The sequence below is a fragment of the Peromyscus californicus genome, unplaced genomic scaffold (genome assembly GCF_007827085.1).
Source record: "Peromyscus californicus insignis strain IS unplaced genomic scaffold, ASM782708v3 Scaffold_3__1_contigs__length_106647218, whole genome shotgun sequence".
In the NCBI taxonomy this organism is placed as follows: domain Eukaryota; kingdom Metazoa; phylum Chordata; class Mammalia; order Rodentia; family Cricetidae; genus Peromyscus; species Peromyscus californicus.
The window spans coordinates 23,406,116-23,425,240 of NW_026294551.1; the positions used below are offsets into that span (position 1 = coordinate 23,406,116).

Here is a 19,125-nt window from a genome sequence, read left to right on the forward strand (position 1 = left end):
AAAAGGCCACATGAAAATCTCCAAATGTAAATATAAGTATATATATATGGGATATCTCCACTCAAGTTGTTGGGGAAGGGTATCCTGGAGACCCCCTCCTGTCTTAGGGTTTTTATTGCTGTGAAGAGACATTATGACCATAGCAACTCTTATAAGGAAAGCATTTAATTGTGGTGACTTGCTTACAGATTCAGAGGTTCAATCCATTATCATCATGGTGGGAAGTATGGCAGTGTGCAGGCAGATGTGGTGCTGAAGAAGCAGCTGGGAGTCCTACATCAACATGTACATAGTACAACATAGTCCTACATCGACTATGACAGTGAGTGATGCTCAAGGGTCACCTCCACAGTGACACACTTCCTCCAACAAGGCCATACCTACTCCAACAAAGCCACACCTCCCAATAGTGCCACTCCCTTTGGGGGCCATTTTCTTTCAAACCACCAAACCTCCCAACCATACTGACTATTGCCATCACACTTGGCTGCCCATCAGAACTCGATGAGAAGAACCCGCTGCTGAAGACAACACACACATTGGCTATGACATGGAGAAATCACAGTACTGATTTCTCAGAAGGTTTCTTCCCTCCTGGCCAGCTCTCATAGGACTGGAAAATGTACTATGGTCTGCCCCAGGCTTCTGGGACAAAATAATAATAATAACAATGATAACCAGTAATCTTACTTAGCTGTGCACCCTGTGACATGCCCATCGTGCGTGCTGGGAACTGAGAAATGCATGATCTTAACCACTAAGCCATTGCACCAGCCCACTACTGCTATTCTTTTTATTTTTTCCTTTCCTTCCCCCCCCCCCCGTCCTCCCCCCACCCCGGAGCTGAGGACTGAACCCAGGGCCTTGCACTTGCTAGGCAAGCACTCTACCACTAAGCTAAATCCCCAACCCCTGCTATTCTTTTTTAAACCCTAGATAGGGTTAGGGAGACGGCTCAGTGGGTGAATTGCTTGCTGTGAAAACTTGAGGACAAAGTTTGGATTCCCAACTCCAAGACTTGGCAACATGTCTGTCATCCCAGGGCTGGGGTTACAGAGACAGGAGGATCCTAAGAGCTTGGTGAATAGCCAGTCTAGATAAAATGGTGAATTCTAGGTTCAGTGAGTAATCCTATCTCAAAAACCTAAAGTAGAGGTGGGTGACAGGATAGCTCAGTGGTTGAGGCACTTGCCACACCAGCCTGAGGACCTGAGCTCAATCCCTAGACTCCCCATAAAGGTAGAAGGAGAGAAGCAACTCTATGAAGTTTTCCCCTGACCCCATACACACACTGTGGAGTGCACACACATCATAAATACAATGTGCACACACAATAATAATAATAACATTTTCAAAGATACAAGTAGAGAACAATAGAGGAAGTTGACCTCTGGCATGTGCACACACACACACACACACACACACACACACACACAGAGTCCTATAATGCCTTACCAAAAATTGTTGGAACTAATCAATGAATTCAGTAAAGTTGTAGAAAACAATATTTACATGTGAAAATCAGCAGCATTCCTACTCAGTAATAAGAAAATATCACAAAACAAAGCAATCCCTTTACGATAGAATGAAAGTACCCAAGGAAAAAATGTAATGTGGGAGGTAAAGTATCTTTACACTAATAACTCACCCAAATGAGGAGCGACTGCAGACCCCTGGTGGCATCTAGGGGAGGGGGAATACATTTTCTTTCAAGGGTGTGGCTCCTAGTAGGTTATACAATGGGTTGCTGTGGGATGTCCTGTGTGCTATAAATATATGTTGCTATGATTGATTGATAAATAAAACGCTGATTGGCCAGTAGCCAGGCAGGAAGGATAATGTAGGCGGGACAAGGAGGAGGAGAATTCTGGGATGTGGAAGGCTGAGGCAGAGAGACGCTGCCAGCCGCCACCATGAAAAGTGAGATGTAAGGTACCGGTAAGCCACGAGCCATGTGGCAACTTATAGACTAATAGATAGGGGTTAATTTGAGATACAGGAACTAGATAGCAAGAAGCCTGAGCCATTAGGCCAAACAGTTTAAATATTATAAGCGTCTGTGGGTTTATTTTATAAGTGGACTGCGGGACTACTGGGGCTTGCAATGGGTAGTCTCTTCATATACATGTTCCTGGCCCCACACCCAGGAGTATATGAGCAGCACAGATTGTAGCCAAGGGGTTAATTTTTAAGGGAATACGAAATTGGGCAGGTAAGATGTTGGAGGAGATGCAGGGGTCAACATGAAAATACATTGTATGAAATTCCCAGAATAATAAATAAAAATGTTTTTCAACATTACAGAAGAAAGCGGAAAAGACCAAAACAAATGGAAATGTATCTCATGTTCTTGGATGAGAATTGAAATGATTAAAATGTTCATCTACAGATTCAATGAAATCTCTATTAAAAACTACACTACACCTTTACACAGAGATATAAAAACAATCTTAAGGAGGGAGAACTGTGGTTGGTATGTAAAGTGAAAAAAAATTAATAAAAAAAAATAAAAAAGAAAAATCTTAAACTTCATGTGGGACTGCAGTCTTGAACAGTTAGACGAGTGACACTGAAGAAATCACTGACCTTGACCTCCAAACTTACCAATGTCAGTAATTTAAAATGTCTTGTACCAACACAAAAGCACATCCATAACATGGCGGAAGAAAGTAAAGATCCCAGAAATAAACCCACACATTTACAATCAACTTTCTTTTAAGATTCCAAGATTACACAATGGGCAGTCTCTTCAACTGATAATGTGGGGGAACTGGAGAGAAAATGAAGACTTTGGGTCCTCACCTTACCCTACATATAAAAATCAACTTGAAACAGATTTAACACTTAAAAATATGGCCTGAGCCGGGCGGTGGTGGCGCACGCCTTTAATCCCAGCACTCGGGAGGCAGAGGCAGGCGGATCTCTGTGAGTTCGAGGCCAGCCTGGGCTACCAAGTGAGTTCCAGGAAAGGCGCAAAGCTACACAGAGAAACCCTGTCTCGAAAAACCAAAAAAAAAAAAAAATATATGGCCTGAAAATTAAGGTTACTGGAGAAAACATAAGAAAATAATTTCCTGACATGTCTGGATAAACTTTTTTTAAGATTTATTTTATCTTTAATTATGTGTATATATGTCTCTGTGTATCTGTATGGGTGTGTGCCACACATGTGTGTGCGAGTACCTGTGGGGGCCAGAAGAGGGCGTCAGATTCCCTGAAACTGGAGTTGCAGGCAGTTGTAAGCTGCCTGAGGTGAGTACTGGAAACCAAACTTAAGTCCTCTGGAAATGTGGCAAATGCTCAAAAAAACCTAAAAATATAGTCAACAAGTACAAAGTTAGAAACCCGGAACTCCAAAACACTAAAAACCTTCCTCAGAACAGAGGAACAGAGTAGAGAACTCATCCTCACACTGTGAGAAAGTACTGTGAACTTGGTATCTAAGAAGATTGTCAGTATCCAAAGTACATAAAGAACTTGACTCAATAATAGGAAAGCAACCTGATTTAAAAGACATTCCTTTAAAGAAACTGCCAGTGGGTCTTTGAAAAGATATTTGACCTCACTAATCACATGGAAGTACCAGGGGGAAATGTTGGTCAAGGGGCATAAAATTTCAGTGAGGAGAAATAAGTTCAGGAGATGCATTATACAATTGGGTGACTACATTAATAGCAATGCATGTTTTGCTAGAAAATTGCTGAGTGTATTCTAAATGTTCTCACTGCAAAAATATGTGAGGGGATGAATATGTTAATTAGCTGGACTTAGTCATTCTACCATGTATGCGTAACAACACATCATATCCCATATATATGCATAGATATATGTAATTCAAATTGTCATTTAAATGTGGCCTTCTCATATTTAGGGTTCTCAATTAATATATATGAACCTACACCCAATGAATAGTTACCGCCCCATGACTTTTACCTGAGCTAAATAGACCACATAAAGATGAAATTGTTCCTTCCAAGTTGGCTTCAAATTTTGTGGGGTCAGGAAATGAATTGATGTCCTTCCAAACTCCCACAAAACATAACAGCAATTAGAGGTGTGTTCCTAATTACCAAAATGGATGCGTGGAGAAGACAACTGTGCTCACTCATAAGTGTCAACAAAGTGCGTTGCACATGTCAGCAGAACGGGAGCTCATTTCCCATCGGAAACCACGACAAGAGGAATTCAGACCAAATGAATGAACCGCAACCTAGTGGCTGAAGGGGCAAGGAGGGGACTCACGGCCCCTGCTCTGCTCAAGCAGTGTAGGAAGAATTGAAACAACAAACAGAGTCTCAGAAATGTCAAAACCTGCCTTGGTGTGATAACCCCAAACCTCCGATGCCAAATTCCTGTTCTGTGACGGAGCCCCAAGCGTTATCTGCTTAGGCTAGAGTTGAGCTATGACTCACTGGTAATTTTAAATTGTAATAATGAGCCTGACATTGCTCCACCCGGATCCATTTCTCAGATAAACACCAACCTAGGGGCAACTGCCCTTCTACAGAAAGGAGCCCAACAAAGTGTTAGTTACTAATTACAAAAATCATCCAATTATGCTAACTTGCTGAGGCTAGCAAGCCAGGCTTTACTCTATGTAGGCAGAATTTCATAGAACACCCTTGAGAATTGTCTATAAAAGGGCAAACCAAACCATCAGGGTCAGAAGGCACTCCATTCTGACTCTCAAGAACACAGTTCTGTGACACACTTGCCCCGGGATCATGTCTCTTCGCCTCTCCAGTGGATCCAGGAGGTCCTATGCTCGTCCCAGCACAGGGTCACTCCGGGGAACCAGCTTTGGGGCTGGGAATGCTTGTGGCATAGCAGGCATTGGAAGTGGCTTCTCCTGCGCCTTTGGGGGCAGCTCCACAGGAGGGAACACCGGGGTGGCCAACTCCTGTGCTGGCTTCACTGTGAATGAGGGGGGCCTTCTGTCTGGCAATGAGAAGGTCACCATGCAGAACCTCAATGACCGGCTGGCCTCCTATCTGGAAAATGTCCAAGCCCTGCAGGAGGCCAACGCTGACCTGGAGCAGAAGATCAAGAGCTGGTATGAAAAATTTGGACCAGGCTCCTGCCGGGGTCTCGATCATGACTACAGTAGATACTTCCCGATCATCGATGATCTTAAAAACCAGGTAAGAATTATATTTTTGCAATCACATGTATACAGTTTACTATCTAAATTTTTCACTGAAAAAAAAAATACTACAACTTTTTGTGGTCATTTTAATGGCATGTCGCTTCAGCATTGGAAATGCTGAATAATCATGAAGTAGATGCAAATGTTTAACCTCATGTTAAAAATGTCCTTGATGATAGCCTAATGTTTTTGTTTGTCTGTTTTGCTTTTGTTTTTCAAGACAGGGTTTCTCTGTGTAGCCCTGGACATCCTGGAACTCTCTCTGTAGACCAGGCTGGCCCCGAACTCACAGAGATCTACCTGCCTCTGCCTCCCCAGTGCTGGGATTAAAGGCGTGTGCTACCTAATTAATTTTTGTCACTGGCATTTTATAGCATTAAAAAAACTTTGCCTTTTTTAATTATTGTGATAAATGGCATTTTAAAAAGTCCAACTCCTGGTTTCCAGATCATCACTTCGACCACCAGCAACGCCAATGCTGTTCTACAGATTGACAACGCCAGGCTGACGGCTGATGACTTCAGACTCAAGTAAGTCGGCGCGGAGTGAGGGGAATTCACGGTGACTGTGTGGTCTTAATTCAGATTTCTCTTTAACCTCTCCACCGGATACTCGTCACTCTCATCCCAACCCTGGAAGACACTTGGATTTAAAACAAGCAGGAGGAACATAGAGAGGGTGAAAAGAGTGTGCGAGCCAGAGGATGGGAGGGAGGGGTTCGATGAAACGCTCTGGACAGGGCACTGCCGGCCATTGTATTCATGGCCTTACTGCAGCTACGGTTACCTGAACGAAGTTAAGCCAATAAGATCAGTCAGCATCCCGGCAGGCAGCACTGACTGGACTCTAGGTTAAAAAAAAAAAAAAAAAAAAGACCTGAAAATGGAGGGGCCATCTTGGGGGCTATCCAAGGGGAGTGGGAGGGAGTAGGGACCCCGGGAGCTAGGAGTGGTTATGGTCAAGATACATCTCAAATTCTTTTAGAAAAGAAGAAACAGAATGTTATCGATTTTCTATCCATTAGCTAGTTTTAGTGATTATTTATAAAACTAGCGCTCAATAACCTACTTCTTTTTTTTGTCAAATACCTCTCACATTTAAAAAAAAAATGGTAAGTGTATAATCAACTCACAGAAGTCACAAAAGTGGCCAAATTTGCCACTTCAAAAGTCCAGAGTTTGGAGTATATCCATGATTGGTGACTGTCTCCAAACATGTAACAAACCGGGGGGGAAAAAAATCACTGACCCTTTTGAAAAGTCACTGACCCTTTTGAAAAGTCACTGACCCTTTTGAAAAGTCACTGACCCTTTTGAAAAATCACTGACCCTTTTGAAGGTACGAAAATGAGCTGGCTCTCCACCAGAGCGTAGAGGCTGATGTCAACGGGCTGCGCAGAGTCCTGGATGAAATAACCCTGTGCAGAACTGACCTGGAGATTCAGTACGAAACCCTGAGTGAGGAGCTGACTTACCTCAAGAAGAACCACAAAGAGGTAAGAGCTGGCGGGCGGGCTCTACTCCGCGTCTACACTGTCCACCTCTCGGCAGATGACGCCCCCACTCGTCCTCGTGGGTGAGCCTTTGGTCTGAAGGCTCATTGTCAAACCCGCAGGAGGCCAGCTTGTCTTTGCAGGTGTTGAGCTAGCTGCCTGTATACAGTCTTTTTCTTGTGCCCATTTTTCCCATGGCTGAGGGGAAATACCGTGCTTTCCAGACCACTTCTAAGATCAGTGGCTAGCTGTCATTATAGCTGTTAAGTGGTCTACTTAGACAATTATACCTAATTAGATGAAACGAATGTGCTTGAAAAACCAGTCTACGAAAACTGGATCTTAAATTTCTATGTAACAGCAGCGCACATTACCTTCAGACATTCACTGTATAGTCTTGATATTAAGACATTCTTTTTAATAACATTTGTATTAATTCTTTGAGAATTTCAAGCAATAGATGTTGATCATACTCTTCCTCTCCCAACTCCTCCCACGGCCATCGTCTCCACCTCCCACCTCCCTACCCACCCAACTTTGAATCTTCGTCTCCCCTACCCACATCAAGCCCAATTTGTGTTGCTTAACTACTCTTGGAAGTGGGGCCCGCCCTGGAGTGTGGTCACTACCAGGGGTCACATCATTAGAGAAAACTGACCCTCCCTCTCCCAGCAGCTATCAAATGCCAATAGCGCCTCAGCTAGGCGTTGGATTTTGTGCCCAACTCTGCAGCTCCATGCTTGGATTTTCTCTGGCTTGAGCTTGTGCAAGTCTTTCGAATGCCACTGCAACTGCCATGACGGGCATGCAACTGCCATGACGGGCATGCAACTGCCCTGTTGTGTCCAGAAATCTCTGCCTCCTTGGCATTGTGCTCCACCTCCGATCTCTCTCTCTCTCTCTCTCTCTCTCTCTCTCTCTCTCTCTCTCTCTCTCTCTCCCCCCCCCCCTTCCATAATGATCCCTGGGCCTTGATGGGAGGAGTGTGATACACAGGTCCCCTTTAGCACTTCAAATGCATTCTTAATAGACACATTGATAGACGTGAAACTACAATTAAACTCTTACACTAGAATTTACTAGTGTAAATTCCTAGCATATAGTATCCTTCTGAAGTGCTCACTTGACCATGAAGCCATTGTTTTTACAGTCCATATTTTCTGTTCTAAAAAAGGGGGGAATAACTTTTAAATGTCTTTGGTGTTTTTTTTTTTTTTTTTTTAATGGTCAAAGATAGCCACAGTTAAGACAGAAGCTTAAATCAGGAGCAAAAGCTAACATGCTACTTGGTTCGTCCTGAGGCTAGCTTGTGAATTAAACCACTTGAATTACAGGATTCATTTGGCACTATGAGTTCACGTGTGGTTATCATCCATGGCAGCTACTCGATAAACTGTTGATGAGTTAGGAGCAATTGGTTTTTTTAAAATACTTTGCTTCTGAATGGACCCACAAATACACAGGTTTTCCTTTGTTATTTTTTTTTTCCTTGCTTAAACTGGGGAAGTCTTCACTAAATCCTGTGGTCTTTAAAGCCACAAACAGAGACAGATGACAGGAAGGAGATGATATATGAACCACCTGGGGATTGGCTTTATGAAGGAAAGAAAGCGTCCTTGATTCTGAAGTGGAGAGGAAGGACTGGGCAGCAGACAGACAGCCTGTGCTGTTTCCGTTTGTACAGGCTTGGCAGGGACACCTGCTGTCTACATACTTAGAACGGACTCAGCCAATCACATTCCACTCATACAGAATACTGTGTCATCTTTGACAACAGAACAGACTTCTGAGACCACCACACAGGAGTCGCGATAACCACTGTTCCCATGTCAAATACCATTGCAAAGCCACGGTGTTGTTATTAATCCTCCCACTGCTTTTAACACCACCCAGAATAGGATTTTTTTTAATTTGCTTCGATTTTCAGATTAATCATAACTTCCCCAAATTAACACAGCTAACAACTGGCCAGTACCAGAAATCACACAGGGACCTGTGTGGCTCAAAAGTCCAAAAGGGTGCTATAACCTTGTATAAACTTAACAAACAGCTGGATCCTTCCTTCCCTACACACAGATACACACACACACACACACACACACACACACACACACACACACACACACATTTATCTATTTATATCATTAATTACCCAAACTCAACCTTTTGACTATGCTCAGGCTGTGTTCAGGGAGTAGCTGAGTCAAGAGAACATTGAAGGTGGTCTCTACCTGCTTGAAGAAGACAGACCAGAAGGGTGCATATTTAAACAATCCAAACAAGAGCCAGAGGATTTTTTTTAAGTAGTTTACGGACTTGTATTTGTGAAGGAATCAAGACTTATTCTGGGTAGCAGAGGTAAACTGAGGACCTGCAGCCCCAACAATAAAGGGCTCTGGAGCCTTTGAGATTTCTTCCCGAATGAAGCGGGCTACTTGGTGATGTAGTATCTTCCTTCACCAGCCTTGAGAGGTAAGCCAAATGGATAGGAGCTATAAAATGTGGAGAGATGGTCACTGCAGAGCCAAGGAGGGGAAAGCAAGAGGAAAACTCTGCCAAAGCCAAGCTTCTAGGCTCCCTGAAAGTCCCACTTGACTTCAGCTCAACACCTCTATGCCTCCAGGAAATGCAGGCTCTGCAGTGCGCGGCTGGAGGCAACGTGAACGTGGAGATGAACGCAGCCCCAGGCGTGGACCTCACCGTCCTGCTGAACAATATGCGAGCGGAGTACGAGGCTCTGGCTGAGCAGAACCGCAGGGACGCCGAGGCCTGGTTCCAGGAGAAGGTGACTCTCGCCTGACACCATCCCTATGCGTTTTAGTGCTGTTCCCAGGCTAAGATCTGTCCCCTCCTGGCTGTCATTTCAGAGCGCTTCGCTGCAGCAGCAGATCACCGAGGATGTGGGTGCCACCACCTCAGCCAGGAACGAGCTGACCGAAATGAAGCGCACGCTCCAAACCCTGGAAATTGAACTTCAGTCTCTCCTAGCCACGGTATGTATGGAAGGAATATATTATTGCTCTCTGAGTTTGTTTTAAATTTCCACCCACTGGTTTAAAAGTCCCACTTGCTGCCAAAAAGATGTCCACATTTTTTTTTTTAAAGACAGGATTTCATGTGTGACTCTGACTGGCCTGGAACTCAGTATGTAGAGCAGGTTAGCCTGGAACTCACAGAGATCTACCTGCCTCCGCCTCCCAACTGCTGGCATTAAAGACATGCATCACTATACTTGACTGACAAACACGTCTGCACATCTTTTTCATTCACTCTGTACTCTTCCCGACAGAAACATTCCCTGGAGTGCTCCCTGACCGAGACCGAGGGCAACTACTGCTCGCAGCTGGCTCAGATCCAGGCTCAGATCAGCGCCCTGGAGGAGCAGCTGCACCAGGTCAGGACCGAGACCGAGGGCCAGAAGCTGGAATATGAGCAGCTGCTGAACGTTAAGGCCCACCTGGAGAAGGAGATTGAGACCTACTGTCTCCTCATTGGGGGAGACGAAGGGTAGGTGAAGGGATTTACATGGGAAATGCCATACACACCCCACCTCACCACCCACCCCCCCCCCCCCCCCCCCCCCCCGTGTCCACTTCTTCCATGGCAGTGGATTCCAATACCCACAGCAGGAAATTATCACAAAGAAAACACTGCATTAGTGCTGTACATGCACAGGCTCCCTCTTAATCATGCCCTAAACCTTGAAGAGCAGCAGCTACTTCCACAACATTTGCACTAGGGTCAACAGTGTAAGTGCCCCAGAGAGTTAAGGTAGAGGAGAACATGTGTAGGTTCTCTGTAAATACTATGCCGCCCTTGCAATGATATTTGAACATCCGTTGACTCTGAATCCACTGCAGTCACAGACTATCTCCACTGATACTGCAGGATGACTATCCCGAAATGCACTTAACAATTAGATCTGTGACAAGACTGTGACCATAAATAAATATGGCTGTCTTTCTCTGTTACCGTGGGTGCTGGAGTTAAGCATCACACTCCATGGCCAGGAAATGAAGAAGCAGCGTTTGGCAAAATCAAACACAACAAAGAATGGAGAGTAAAACAGTTTCCGCTGTAACCCACTGAGTATGTTCTCCAAAGAGCAAAAGAGGTTCTAACACTGGGTCTAGGACAGAAGACCAAGAACTGAATGGATCTCTCCATGTCACTCTTTTGTGGTGTTTTCACAGGGCTTGTAAGTCTGCGAGTTACAAGTCTAAAGATTATGGATCCGGAAATGCTGGAAATCAAATCAAAGGTAATGAAAAGAAAACTCTATTGCTGTGTCAGCCTGCTTTACCTCCAGTACACAGATCATTGTTTTTGTGCTACAGTAGGACTTAGAGTAGATCTCATTGGTGTCCAGCTTTAGACCTGTGTGCTTATTTTAAATCAAGTCAAACATCACCATGATTTGGCCTAACCAAGTAATCAAAATTCACCAAAAATGAGTCATGTTTGTGCTTTCTACCTACTCCCACCTACATTTGGGGGGGGGGGATCTTATTATTCCTTTATGTAACTTCTTATTCGTTTCCTTCTAGCTCTCTAAAATCTTCTTTTAACTTGGAATTTTCAGATTCAGCCAAAGCCATAGTGGTTAAGAAAGTTCTAGAGGAGGTGGACCAGCGTAGCAAAATACTTACCACTAGGCTCCACTCCCTGGAAGAAAAATCTCAAAGCAATTAAGAAAGATCATAAGCAAAAGAAAAAAAAAAAAAAACAGAGAAGACGCGGCATGAAATCTGTCTGGGAAATGAGCAAGCCTGTGAAGAATGTCTGTCCTGTTGCTTTCTGTTCCTTTCTCTTTCTGAGCCATCAGCGGCAGAAATCCCGGTCCATCTGGAGAGATGTCACATGCGAACGTGAGGGTTCACCTGATTACCCTACAGCCGTCTGTTAGCAGTTCTTTACCGTCAATAAACCTTCCTTGAGCAACTTCTCTCTAGTGGCTGGCAGTGTCTTATCTTTGAAAGGTTCTTGGCTGTGCCGCAGAATGTGAACAGCTAGCAGCTTTGGGTTTACGGGGAAAGTTTAGAAATTAATTAAGAGGTCTTCCCCTAGGTTTTCACAAGGCTTTCTAGACAAGGTCAGAGAGAATAAAAGTACTTCCACGGACACGTTAATCAGCCACACTTTGACATGAGGAGCCTATTTCCCGCCATAATAGGTAAATGTATGCATGGCACATTCTTCATCTGTCACTAGGAATAAAGAAAGCATTTGTTTCAAAGTATTGTAAAGAGGACACAAATTACTGTAAGGTGTACTTTAGAGTGAGGTAGACTTTCAGTGAGTGCTAACGTCAGTGCAATTTCAATAGTTACAGTAAATAAAATTTCAAAATCACTGTCCTGGTGAATACATGTTAAAACAATATTCTAAATATAAGAGAGATTAGAGCAAAAGTTGGCTTGAATCCAAATTACACTAATAGAGCCATCCGCTGTGGTGTTGTTGCTGTTCTTTATTAGCTTAAATCAACATTATGTAATAATGTGTTGAACTATGACATTTTTATGCATATATATGTATATATATATAGTGTATTTTGATCATACTCACTCCCCAGTGCTCTCTCTTGTCCCCTCTACTCCTGCTGACCCCCTTCCTCTTCCCAATGAGTCCTGCATCTATTTTCATGTGGGTGTGTGTGTGTGTGTGGGTGTGTGTGTGTGTGTGTGTGTATTCCAATGAGTCCCATCATTAAGGTTGCTTACAGGCAGGTAGGAATCTTACCAATGTATACAACACTGAAGAAAATTCCTCCCCCCGCCCCCCCAGCAACCATTAACTGCTTAAAATCCTCAGGGATAGACGAGGCCTCGGACAACTCTTCACCCCCAATCAAGAGAAACACGTTAGTCAGGGGTGTTGACTGTTTTGACAACACCATGCTGTCATCTACAAACGTGTTGGGCTATATTCACAACTATCCTCAGACACATGGGGCCCGTGGGCCACAGGTTAGACATGCCTGTTAGATGAACCATAAGCTTGATTTCCTCGGATCAAATGTAGTCCCTTATGCTTAGCTGAGCCTTGTATCTCTGTGGAGCAGTTATTGGCATTGTAATCCATTTGGGAAATTTTACTTGGAGCTCTCTGTGAAAACATCAAACAGAAAAGATGATGACATCTTTTAAGAGTACTGTAATTACGGCTGAACTGCCTTTGTGATCATCTGATACAATCTTAGCTATCGGCCACTAAAGCCAGAATGCCAGGTTATGTGAAACAAAAACATTATGATCTCAGAGAAAACTCCACTTCAAAAAATATCTCATCATTGTCAAGAAATGCTGAAAGCCACCCACCTCCCTCTTCTCTGCCCTCCATCATTAGCTACATTGATGCTCCCAAATGGAAATCTGTACACAACTATACATTTATTGCCACAAACCTATGTACCTAAAAAGGGAAATTTTTAATAACTGTAAATAAATTATACACTGTGGTCTACTGAAAATGCTTACCATCTCCTGAGAGATTTCTGAATCTCTTTCCAACTCCTTTGGTGCCATCGTTCTCTGGCTTGATCTCAGTCCTAGAAAGGGATTTGGACCATAGAAATTGGCAAGCACTACAAAATAGGACTTCTGCCTCCCTTGAACACACACATGCACACAAATCTCAGCCTTCTTGATACCCTCCGGCGGGTTTCCACCGCACATGACACAAACCTTAAACATATTTCAGGTCTTCTTATTTGAAAATTAGTGATGGTTTATCTTGAGAACCCAGTATGATGGTTTTTATCTGCTTGGCTATATAAAAAGACATGCTTGCTTCAGGGCCAACAAGATGGTTCAGTAAATAAAGGTGCTTGCCACCGAGCCTAATGACCTGAGTTCAGTCCCTGAGACCCACATGGCAGGAGAGAACCAAGTTGGATCTCCACATGTGCACTGTGGCATATGAGGGCACACACACACACACACACACACACACACACACACACACACACACGCTTGCTCATGCACGCTTGCTCACACACACAAAGCAAAAATGAAAAAATATTTTTTTAAAGGATTTAGAGTAGCATTTTTTTCTGTGCTTGAAATCTCCTAGTACATCATGTATGATGTGTGGCACATCACAGCTCATATTTATTGGGTAATAAAACTGTTTTTTTTTGGGCTGGAGAGATTGCTCAGTGGATAGGGACAACACTGGTTGCTCTTCCAGGACTTGGTGGAGAGAATCAACTCTGCAAAGTTGTCGCCTGACTTCCACACATGCTTTATGGCATACACACTTTCACACACACGCATGCTTGCGTGCGCACATACACACACACATACACACACACATACACACACACACACACACACACACACACACACACACACATTTGTTGTGGAATAATCTTTTTGTACACTGTGAAGAAGTGTCACTCTGGTTGGTTTAACAAAAAGCTGAACAGCCAATAGCGAGGCAGCATTTCCAGGCACAGAGGACACCGGGAAGAAGAAGGGCAGAGATGTCAGGAGACAGAGAGCAAGCAAGACATGCAGGAGGAGAAGTAACAGCCACGAGCCACGTGGCAGCACATAGGTTAGTAGAAATGGGTTAACTTAAGTTATAAGAACTAGTTAGGAACTAGCCTAAGCTAGCTGAGCTTCATAGTAATAATAAGTCTCCATGTGGTTAATGAGAAGCTAGTAGGCAGAACAGAAAAATCTGCCTACACACATTTTAAAACAGTCCTCAGTTTAAATGAGAGTCATAGTCCAAGAGTAGTTTGTAAATAATAATAATAATAATAATAATAATAATAATAATAAATTTGTTGAGGTAGGATCTCACTATGTAGCTCTGGCTAGCCTGGAATTCTCTATGTAAACCAGGCTAGCCTCTAATTCACAGGCCTGCCTCTGCCTCCGGAGAGCTGGGATTAAAGGCACCATACCTTGGTTTGTAAATGTTTGATTTTCCACATTTCATATGTCCTGTATGTCAGCCATTGCTCCTGTCCTTACAAATGAAATGGGTGGATGTTTTGTGATAGCCCTGAAAAGCTGGGACTGGTATCTTTGTTCTACAGACAGGGTGTAAAGGTCTAGAGACATTAAGACACTTTCTTGGGGTCACAAACCTAGTCAAAAGCTGAATAAGCTAGGAAATAGAAAAGAAAAACACAGCTCCAGGATTTTCAGGGGTCGGTCACACCATGCTCATCTTTTGGAAGCTGAAGATATTTCCCACAGACACAGTTCTATGAGTTATAAAGTCGTGTCAGCCTATTTAAATCATGTGGTGCTGAACAGAAATTCTACAGTGTCATGGTAGCACTGTTCATGCCCTGGCTCAGTACCCCTCTCAAAAGTGCTTGGTGGCGATGTTTGTGGAGTTTACCACAGAACAGACTCCCCACTTAGGAGTCAGCTCTCTAGAACTGTTAGGAGCACACAGAGACAGAGGCATGAGCCTACATATCCTCCTCTTCCTCGTTCCCCATACTGGTCTCTGCAGTTGGTATCCAATGGAATTTCAGCAGTCAAGAGTTGGGGGAGGGGGTGGCAAAAGTCACTCACAGCAGATGACAAATGTGGGAGCCCTTTTTTGGGCTTTACCCAGCAGGTCTGCAGAGAGGATGATTAGACCATGGGCCTGAGTGCAGGTGTCTGAGATGGTCTGCACTTGGCTGTGCTGGGGGAGGAGGTCATTTGCTCCACCCCTTGGTGTCTCTATTAAAACCCTGGGGCAGAGACAGTCGGGCCCCTTGGAATAGGTTCCAGGCCCTCTTGAGGCTATCCTTTATTTTCTATCTGTTTATCTCCACAAGATTCTCCACAATATAAATCCTTCTATCTAATATTTCCTGCTGCTCACACTCAAGAAAACTCTGGGGAACTGTGGGGTTGGTGGGTAAACACCCCACAGACAAAGGGGGTCTCCTGTTCAGCAGCAGGAGGATAATGGGGAAGCTCAGCAGTGGGGAATCTGTGACTCACTGCTAGGTCAGGGGATGTGGTAGCAAGTATGTGACAGCAGGTATGGAATAGGAAGTGGGGTGGCAAGGGGAGCCTCTGGAGCCAGCCCTGCGGAAACTGGGTCTCTAACTAGGGCAACTGTTGGTCAGCAATAGGAGACAGCAAACTGGCCATCTGCATCCAAGAGACAACATCTAGGTCAACGCTTAGTGAGTCACCTTTTCTTATTTGGGGGGGCAGTGTGTGGATTACTTTTCTGAGACTTTCTCAATATTGAGAATACAAACAAGAAGTCTTTCTGTGATTGTGTAAAACACTACAGAAAACGCACACTCACCTTTTAAGAGGCAGGCAAGCATGGAGACAGTTCAGTGCTCTGAGCACTTGCTTGTTTGGGGCTGTTCTCATGTACCCCCTCTTGCAGCCTGGTCCCTTCATCTGCCAGAGTGCGCATGTCCACCACTCTCCAAACAATGTCTGGCACCCTCAGAAGCCTGACGCCCACCTGTACCAGGCTGCACACACTCCCACCTCTGGACAGTAGCCTAAGTTCCCCAGCCCTAGCAACAACCAAATGTAGATAGTTTCCCTTCAAGCCATTTGTGAGAAAGATCACTCCAGGAAGGCTCCCAGACAGGGACTGAAAAGGGGGCAGGGCTGAAGAAGGAAGCAAGTATTATTTCTTGTCACTCACAAACCAAAATAAGTCACACAGAGATTACAACAATGTGAGAAAGCAAGCTTTCCAATACCTCAATTTTTAAAAAGAGAATATTTATCCCGGGACTGGGGAAACGGCTCAGTCAGTAAAGCGCTTGGTATGCATGTACAAGGACCTGGGTTCAGAGCTGCTGGGCCCACAGAAAAGGATGGGCAAGGCAGCAGCATGCTTGGAATCCCAATGCTGGGGGACAGAGACACAAGGCCCTGGGCCTTCCTGACCTCCTAGTGAGCACCAGGTTCCATGAGAGACTCTGTCTCAAAAAACAAAGTGGATGGCTGGGTGGTGGCACTCAGGAGGCAGAGGGAGGCAGATATATGTGAGTTCGAGGTCAGCCTGGTCTACAGAGCAAGTTCCAGGACATCCAGGGCCACACAGAGAAAAACCCTGTCTCAAAAAAAACAAAAACTAAAAACTAAATACATACATACATACATAAATCAATAAAAAGTAAGGTGGAGAGAGAGATAGGAAAACACCTCTGGTCCCCACACATCCACATCCATGTGTGTTTACCCACATACACAAACAGATATGTATTCATGTACCACACACACGTACAAGTACGCACAAGAAAAGAATGTATATGTTTTAGTGATGATGGAGCATGAAGGAAAAGAAGACAGACTTGTACCAACAGAACAGGTAACAGTTAAACAAAATTAAAAGGAAACGTTCAAACCTCAGTGGAAAATAGTAGAAAGGAGCCCACCACCAAGGAAACTCTCTCTAGTCCAGATTAGGGATGCAGTGTTGAACCATCTTGTCTTATTTGAGTTCTTTGGAGAACCTCACAAGATCCAGCTGTGCTCTCCTGTGCACGGGCTTGACTGGATGTGACAGAGAAACCCACACATGCGTGTGTATTGTGGCACATCTCACAACAGCATAGCCATAGTGACAGAGTCTAGATCAGTGGTTCTCAACCCTCCTAGTGCTGCAACCCTATATAATACAGCTCCCCATGCTGGGGTGACCCCCAACCATAAAACTATTTTCATTGCTACCTCATAACTGTAATTTTGCTGCTGTTACAAATCATAATGCAAATGTCTATGTTTTCCAATGGTCTTAGGCGACTCCTGCAAAAGGGTCATTTGAAATCCAAAGGGACCCACGTGTTGAGAACCTCTGGTCTGGGGTTTTGATCGGGTTTGTTTCTCTGCCAGTTAAAGAACTGAACATCTGGCAGGAAACATCTGGAGCACAGCAGATGGCAAGAGAGAAATCTCCAACACCCCAGACAGCAGCAGACAGACTCAACAGTGGAGAAAGGGGTTTCTTGGGGGTGAGGAAACACACGCACCGAGCTGGCACACACATACATACACACACACACACACACACACACACACACACACACACACACACACTCACAAATGTAAGTCTCGAAAGTAGATGAGAACCAGCAAGAGAGGAAAGGGAGAAAGAATAAAAGTTGGGAATTGAGGGGATTAAATGGAAGTAAACTAATATACATATTAGTTTAATATCCATATATATATATGCATGGAAATGCCATCACAAAATGCACTCTTTTGAGTGATTAATAGACACTAATTTAAAAAAGATTGTCTTAGCTGCAGTTTGGCCCCACCTGCTGTCTGAAAAATAAAATAACATTAACTGGTCATCTCTAAGGCTCAAGGTAGAATGGAAGCCAAGAAACTATTGTTATGGGTCTAAATTCCCTACAGCACCCTAAGACATGAAGGCCTCTCAATACCCTTGTCATATGTGGCCAATAGACAGACTGAACTCCTCAAAATGCGAACTTGAGAACAGATCTACAAGCAAGCTGTAACAGGATCAGTGAGAGATGAACCCACGACGCACACGAACAATTCATGACCTAGGAATGGTCATGGGGCATTGCAGGTTGCCTCACGGCCAGCATCAGCATGGCTAGGAATCAAAGCCAGGCAAATTAAAATAAGAAATGCCATTTTCAATATCAAACAATCCCTATTTGTTTCATAACAGTAAACACCCATTTTGTCAAGAGTATGGAAAAGACACCAACACCTTGCCTGGTGGAGGGTGAGCTGGGAAGATCATCAGTAGAACCACACAGCAACAGGCTCCACAGGCTTCCTTCGAGCCAATGATTCCCCTTCTAGGAATCTGTCCTTACACAATCAATTATTAACAGCTGTCTAGTCTGCCCAGCTGCTTTATCATACTGAAACCTGAGCCATTAATATAATATCTATCCGCCAAGAGTATGTACACTTAGAAAACACCAGTCAAACTCCATCTCTGGACCATCGTGCAGCCGCTGAGAATGTCCAAGTTCATTCTTTGACCTGAAAAGATATTAGTCATTTACTAAAAAATGAGAAGTAGAGATCCAGTATGATTCTGCTTTATACGAAAACAATTGCATATGTTACACACATGCTCATGAAAATCAAAAACCTTATGCATCAATGCCTTCCCAATGGTGAACATTTTTAGGCAGTGATGTTAGGAGGAAGATGGTCCAGCAAGTAAAGGAATCTGCCACCAAGATTGACAACCTGAGTTTGATCCCCAGGACCCACATGATAGTAGTAGAGAACTGACCCCTACAAGATGTTCTCAGACTTACATGTACACACACACACACACTAAATAAACAAACTTCTTTTGTTTTTTCCCTTTTATTGAAAACAGATGCTTTTTTCATACAATGTATCCTGATTACAATTTCCCCTCCCTCTACTCCTCCCAGTTCCTCCCCACATCCCCTCCCCTCCAAATCCCCTCTCTTTCTGTCTCTCATTCGAAAAGAACAGGCTTCTAAGAGATAACAACCAAACATGACAAAACAAAATGTAAGATGAAG

At 44.0% G+C, this 19,125-nt stretch overlaps 1 protein-coding gene and 1 long non-coding RNA gene across 2 annotated transcripts in view; one reads left to right on the forward strand and one right to left on the reverse strand.

Moving 5' to 3' along the window:
• The first annotated feature begins 4,724 nt into the window (after positions 1-4,724).
• On the forward strand, positions 4,725-11,330 carry LOC128122011 (keratin, type I cytoskeletal 25). The gene is made up of 8 exons (XM_052757203.1): positions 4,725-5,141; positions 5,594-5,676; positions 6,485-6,641; positions 9,262-9,423; positions 9,506-9,631; positions 9,928-10,145; positions 10,832-10,899; positions 11,221-11,330. The coding sequence occupies exons 1-8, from the start codon at positions 4,725-4,727 to the stop codon at positions 11,328-11,330; spliced, it is 1,341 nt and encodes a 446-aa protein (XP_052613163.1).
• An 866-nt stretch (positions 11,331-12,196) lies between these two features.
• Positions 12,197-19,125, reverse strand: part of LOC128121818 (uncharacterized) — a 98,965-nt gene continuing 92,036 nt past the window's right edge. Inside the window, exons 3-4 of the long non-coding RNA XR_008222268.1 lie at positions 13,118-13,188; positions 12,197-12,746 (exon numbers count right to left, since the gene is read on the reverse strand). This is a non-coding gene — a long non-coding RNA (uncharacterized LOC128121818). The remainder of the gene's footprint in view (positions 12,747-13,117; positions 13,189-19,125) is intronic.

Bases quoted from the DNA above. Each gene is read 5' to 3' on its own strand.
- LOC128122011 (XM_052757203.1), top strand. From the start codon at position 4,725: ATGTCTCTTCGCCTCTCCAGTGGATCCAGGAGGTCCTATGCTCGTCCC. The intron at 9,424-9,505 runs GTGACTCTCGCC...CTGTCATTTCAG, and splicing joins AGGCCTGGTTCCAGGAGAAG to AGCGCTTCGCTGCAGCAGCA. The intron at 10,900-11,220 runs GTAATGAAAAGA...TGGAATTTTCAG, and splicing joins TGCTGGAAATCAAATCAAAG to ATTCAGCCAAAGCCATAGTG.